Here is a 6,621-nt window from a genome sequence, read left to right as displayed (position 1 = left end):
TAAAGTGAGCATGAGGATAACAGTATTCATAAAATGCTTATCTAAAAGGGTGGCTCAAATTAAATAAAAATACATGTGAAGTACTTATATGACTGTGCCTGGCACATAGTAAACACAAACATGAGCTATCATTATTCTCTTTTTTAAAAAAATACATGTGAAAAATCTGAAGTAAAAAATGCATGTCACAAACGCATCCTCCCACTTTGGTCCAGATTTAGTAATCAAGGGGCAAGGCATAAAATGAAAGTCAGGATATTCTGACTGGACTAAGAAATAATTTTCAACCTGTACTGGTTTATTAAAATGAGGCAACAAGGTGCACCTGGGTGGTGAAGTCGGTTGAGTGACTGACTCTAGATTTGGGTTCAGGTCCTGGTCTCAGGGTCGTGAGATCAAGCCCTGTGTTGAGCTCTGCATTCAGAGCAGTCTGCTTGAGATTCTTTCTCCCTCTCCCCCTGCCTCTACTGTCATGCTCTCTCTTTCTCTCTCTCTCTCTCAACAAACAAATCTTTTGTTTTTAAGATTTTTTAATTTATTCATGAGAGACACAGAGACGCAGAGACATAGGCAAAGGGAGAAGCAGACTCCCTACAAGGAACCCGATGCTGGACTCCATCCCAGGATCCCAGGATCGTGACCTCAGCCAAAGGCAGACACTCAACCACTGAGCCACCCAGATGACCCAAATAAATAAATCTTAAAAAAAAAAAAAAAAAAAAAAAAGGCAGCCAGTCTGACTGGATATGATTGAGTTGAGGAAGATACAACTTTACTTCATTAAGTCATTACAACCATCTTGTGAGGTAGGTTTTTTTTTTATTATCAGCCCCCCCCCTTAAACATGAATAACAGAGACTCAAAGATATATAATTTGCCAAAGATCACTCAGTTGGTCAAAGGCAGAGTCTGTTTTTCAACCTTGCTGCTCAGACTCCTGAAATCACACTCCTAACCATCTGACAAGATGAGGTGTAGACCACTGGGATGACAAGAATTTCATGTGATAGCAGATGACCTCACTCAAAACTGATGAGTGATTTCACAGAAAACTTTGGAGGCACTCTCTGACAGTACTAGTAAGGACACCAGGGCTACACGGACACAGGTTAGGACCTAAGTACTATTGAAATCATGTTAATTTTTAAAATTATGTACACATATGTACATTATGGGCCTGTGTCTACCAGTGGACTTGCAGCCTGTCTTTGTTGCTAGGGCACCCACTGGGGAGCCGGCCACAGGGCAGCAGGCAACAGCTCCCTGGGATGGCACAGCAGCAAGAGGTGGTGGAAGCAGCATCCTCTCTCATGCTCCATGGTGGCACCTATGGCTGAACCCTTGAAGGGTTGGCAGGTCACTTTTGTGTGCTTCAGCTGGATGGCTCCACCAGAGTGGCAAGATCTTTTTTTTTTTTTTTAAGATTTTATCCATTTATTCATGAGAGACACACAGAGAGAGGCAGAGACATAGAGGCAGAAGCAAGCTCCTCACTGAGCAGGGAGCCCGATGCGGGACTTGATCCCAGGACCCTGGCTCACGCCCTGAGCCAAAGGCAGATTCTCAACCACCCAGGTGCCCCCGGAATGGCAAGATCTTCTCAGTAAGATTGTTATTGCAATAAACCTTTGGTCACAGAACACCCATTCTGTGAAGACACATGTCGATTTAACCAAAGGCAAAGCTTAGAAAACATATTCTTATGTTTTATCAAATGATAATGCTTATTATTTGAAAGTGTAAAGCAGAATGTACTCATGATGTTGTCTCTTTACGCAGCCTAACTCAGAGCCATGGCTCCAAAATCTCAAAAACAAAAGAGCTCAGGTGACCGAAAAAATTCCAAACGGAGCAAACCCAAACCAATATTACCTGGTAGGATTGTTTTTTCATCGATGGGATTTTTATGGGTCTAGCATCTGTATATACATTAGCAACCAAAATGACTATGGTTTTATATATCATGCAATGAAATAGTTTTGTTGTCAAAAAGTCAACCACATACAGGATTTAAAGTATGGAGGTTTATTCTTATTTTTAATTCATTTCATTATAATACCTGTTAAATGTCATAGAATGAATGCCATAGAGAAAATATCGCTAAGAGATCATTCTATGAAACAAAGATAATTATTCAAATTCTATTTAATCACTCATAAAATAGTTTGTCTTCATTGTGTATTTATGTTTATGTTTTGTGCTTTGAGGCTTTAGTAAAAGACTGTAAAAACTACAACATTTTTTGCTTCAAAAATGTAAATTTGACACCATTTAATTGTATTCTAGAGAGTGAAGAAGCAGAAACTCTAAATATGGAGAGCATGGGTAAGTGGAAATATAATTGGGAATTTATGTCCCCAGTTTTACATTTTGATAAGCAATAAGCAAACAACAATACAAATTGAAGCGATTGATCAAGATGCACATGGGCTAAAATTACATTATGTCATTTGGATATAAAGTGAAAAATTTTAAAGAATAAAGAGTAAGAGTGGAAGAGAGAATTTCAAGCTGAAAAACAGACTTGAGCAGAGCAAATCAAACATGGTATCGTTACTGAAGAGACTATAAAGTGTTGTGAGTCTGCAAGTTATTACTTTCATTAGAATGATATTTTTAAGACTCTGGCTCATGGGCAATATTTATCATGGCAAGATCCCACTATTTCAAGTAAAGAGGCTAATTTTTAAGCAAATAAACTAGAACTTAAACAACCAAATTAATGTTGCTCCTACTTTTAGAGGCTAAATAATCTTACTCCAATAGCACCTTTTGTTTTGGTTGTTCAAACTTTCCTCATAGATTTAACTTAGGTGATGTACTTTGTGTTTACAGACAGAGAGGAAACAATGAGGGTTGGGGAGGAGGAAGGTCTAAAAGCCTTGTAGTTGGTTGTAAGGGCTTTGACTTTTAGTCATGTAGGATGGGAGCTACTTGAGTGGTATTTAAACAGATGGGACCTGACTTTTTAAAGTGTCACCCTGGCTACTCAGCGGAGAACTTCAGGGACAGAAGCAGAGATCAGTCAGAAAGCTATTTCAGGAACCCAGGAAAGAGAAGGTGGTGGGTTGGGCCAGGGTGGTAGAAGGGAGGGTGGAGGTCGGAAGATGGTAGGAGGATGCCAGCTGATAGTAAATGGCACAGGAACAGGGCACACTGTCCAATAAATAATTTATCGAATTAATGAATGCACCGCCCAGAAATTTGGAAGTTGTCTTTGACTCCTTTCTCCCCCTCAACACCTCCCCATCCAAATCTAAACCATTCCACCTCTAAAATATATCCCATCCACTTCACATTATCTCCACATCTGCAAGCTTAGTCCAGACCTCCACATCTCTCATCTAGATTGGTTCCTTAACCCCTACCTGGTATCACTGATTCTACTCACTCTCTTCCAATCCATTCTGCACACCACTTGGTAATGTGTCTTTCCTGCCTAAACTCTCCCATTGTTTTACTTTTCATTATAGCAGTCCTGGATCTGCCTTTCTCTCTCTCTCTCTCTCTCTCTCTCTCTCTCTCTCTCTCTCTCCCTCTCCCCTCTCTCCTCTCTCCTCTCCTCTTCCCCTCCCCACCACTATCCTACCCTAACCTAGAGCCCACCAACCTTGCTTAGCACAGAGCATACCAAATTTATTAGTGCCTTGGGGCCTTTGCTCTTGCTACTCCTGATACCTGGATAGATTTCTATGCAATATCTCCTTTTCACTAATTAGATCTAGACTCCAATCCCACCTCTGCACAAGGACTTCCTTGACCTCTCTTTCACCTAGTACCATTTTATTACCTTCATAGTACTTATCCTAATTCAAAAATTAAAGTACAGCCAATTCTTCTTTTTCTTGGAAGTTCTATGCAGTAGCTGTGAACACTGAATTAGCAAATACTGAGCTATCACTCCTAGGGTAAATATAGAGTTAGATTCCTATGAGCCTCTCTGGTCACAACATTTTCATTAGCCAATCAATACATAAACTTGTTTTATGTGTATTTCTGTTTAAAGACACCTTATTTAATATATATTGTTGATTCATAACATTCACTCACAGCCAACAGCACTACAACTCATGTCTGAACAATGCTTATCTAATACCCGTGTTTTCTCCATAAGGTTCATCCCAGCCTTCTTGCATTTAGGAATGCTACAAAGAACTTCAGCACTATGCTTGGAGGCCATTTAACTGGAAAAAATCACCAACAAGAAAAATACAAAAATGTGGAATATTTGGCACTACATAGACAGTGAAAAGGACACTTGTTTACAGTTTTAGGGCTGATAAAAGATGGGAATGTGGATGTTGGGCAGCTCAAACGTTTTGCCACCATAAGCATGGCCCCTAGTGATGGTAAAAGCACCATGACTACACGTTGGGGTTACAAATACATTTTGTTTTATTTTATTTAAATATGGAACATTTTACGAATTTGTGTGTCATCCTTGCACAGGGACCACACTAATCTTCTCTATATCATTCCAATCTTTATATATGTGCTGCCAAAGCAAGAATGGGGTTACAGATAAGTTTTAGCAAGTGAATCTGCAATACAAAATCCACGAATAATGAAGATTGACTGTATTTATTTCTTTATGCATTTATAATCTGTTTTCACACACACCTGGCTGGCCCTTGTGCACACTCTCTCTCACTCAAACACACACATGCACATATGCACACATGTACTCTGGGGAAACAGTAACTCTCTTGTTCACCACTGTACCCCAATGCCTAGAACAGATCTTGATACATAATAAGCACTCAGCAAATATTTGTTGAATAAATGAATGAATAAATGGCTTTCCCTATTCTTATCTAACAGACCACCATCACTCCCACTCTTCTTAGTTCTAAGTTCTACCTTTCACCCTGTTTTCTCCTAAATAGCACTTGTCATGATTTGTACTTCTGTATTTCTGAATGTATCTGTCTAATGTCTCCCTCTAGATAGTCTAACTAGTACCAACACTATGCTTTTCACATAGTAGTTGCTCAATAAATATTTCTTGACTAAATGTGTTGACTGCCAAGAAAATCCATGAAGCTGAGAATGGGGCATGATGGAGATGTTTCAGCAGAAAATAAATGGGATAAAAAATAGATGTCTATATAAGGAGAAAAAAATAAAACCTTTGTATGTTGTAGTAAGACTTGAAGGTAGGTGTTGATTTATTTTATACTATAGCATCTCTCTTCTACCCCCAGGCCTTCCAGGGCAATGTTAGGACCACTCTGACTTCCTTGCCATGGGGTCCTGACTTTGTCAACCATCACTCAGGACTGTGGCTCATGCCCCAGGGAACTAGGATTCCCTTTCCTTCTAAAAACATAGGGATCGATGAACTAATGAAAAAACTGTTGCCTAAGGTTCCAAAGGGCAATGTCTAGAGGTGTCTAGAAAATAAATGTAATTTTTACATGTAGCTAATATTTATGGAGCAATACCTTTGTGCCAGGCACACTCTTAACATTTGTTTGTCTCTACGAAGTAGGCATTATCATGGCCATTACAGAAGTGGAGATGCTGTGTCTCCCAGAAATTAAATAATTTATCCAAAGTATAAGTCATGCTTTAATACCGGTTAGAGTATCAGTAGTGTATTGTCTATTGCTGCAAATTACCACAAACCTAGTGGCTTAAAACACTTAAAACTTAAATGGCTAATTATCTTACTATTTTGGAAACCAGGAGTCTGATATTACTTTCACTGGATCAAAATCAAGATATTAACAGGGCTGGTTCCTTCTGGAGGCTTTGAGGGGAAGATCCACGCCTTTACCTTTTTCAGCTAAAGGCTCTCTGCATTCATGGACTCTTGGTGCTTTCCTCTATTTTCAAGGCCAGAAATGTAGTATTTTCTAATCTTTCTCTCTTTGACCTCTGCCTCTTTGTCACATCTCCTTCCTTGACTTCGGCCCTCCTACCTTCATATTACAAGGACATTTGTGGTTACCTTGGGCCCTCCTCAGGGATCCAATGATCTCCCCCATCTCATGTTCCTTACCTTAATCACATCTGGTAGTCCCTTTTGTCATATAAGGTAACTTATTCACAGGTTTCAGGGAATAGGACATGGACACCTATGAGGCGACTCTATTCTGTTTATCACCAGTGATTAATAGAACAGGTTTGGGAATTATACAGTCTTGGCTCAATTCCTAATTCCACCATGTAATAACTGTGCGGTCACAAATCACTTCACCTCTCTGAGCCTCTACTTCCTCGTCTGAAAAACAAGGTAGTGAGACCTACCTCATGAGATTATTAGAAGTTAAATTAGGTAGTACACACACACTTCTTTACGTGGGCCATCACAAAGATGGTTCACACTGTACTATTTTATTTTTTATTTTATTTTATTTTTTTACTATTTTATTTTTTAAAGATTTTATTTATTTATTCATGAGAGATGCAGAGATGTAGGCAGAGGGAGAAGCAGGTTCCCAGTGGGGAGCCCAATGTGGGATTTCACTCCAGGACCCCAGGATCACGCCCTGAGCTGAAGACAGACGCTTAACCACTGAGCCACCCAGGTGCCCCTGTTGTTACTATTTTAAAAAGATACTATAAAAAAAAAAAGATACTATAAAGACATAGACCAATAAATGAGAATGATGAATC

General features: G+C 39.4%; 1 protein-coding gene and 1 non-coding gene across 2 annotated transcripts in view; one reads left to right on the top strand and one right to left on the bottom strand.

Annotated features, from left to right (window-relative positions):
* Positions 1-1,793: 1,793 nt before the first annotated feature.
* Positions 1,794-6,621, top strand: part of DNAI3 (dynein axonemal intermediate chain 3) — a 61,133-nt gene continuing 56,305 nt past the window's right edge. Inside the window, exons 1-2 of the mRNA XM_041748581.1 lie at positions 1,794-1,875; positions 2,287-2,325. Of these exons, the coding sequence (XP_041604515.1) occupies positions 1,794-1,875; positions 2,287-2,325 (121 nt within the window). The remainder of the gene's footprint in view (positions 1,876-2,286; positions 2,326-6,621) is intronic.
* LOC121488476 lies at positions 4,405-4,507 on the bottom strand. Its single transcript, XR_005987101.1, has one exon. It is a non-coding gene; the product is annotated as a U6 spliceosomal RNA (small nuclear RNA).

The sequence above is a fragment of the Vulpes lagopus genome, chromosome 3, assembly GCF_018345385.1.
Source record: "Vulpes lagopus strain Blue_001 chromosome 3, ASM1834538v1, whole genome shotgun sequence".
NCBI lineage: Eukaryota > Metazoa > Chordata > Mammalia > Carnivora > Canidae > Vulpes > Vulpes lagopus.
This window is presented reverse-complemented; position numbering and strand designations above follow the sequence as displayed.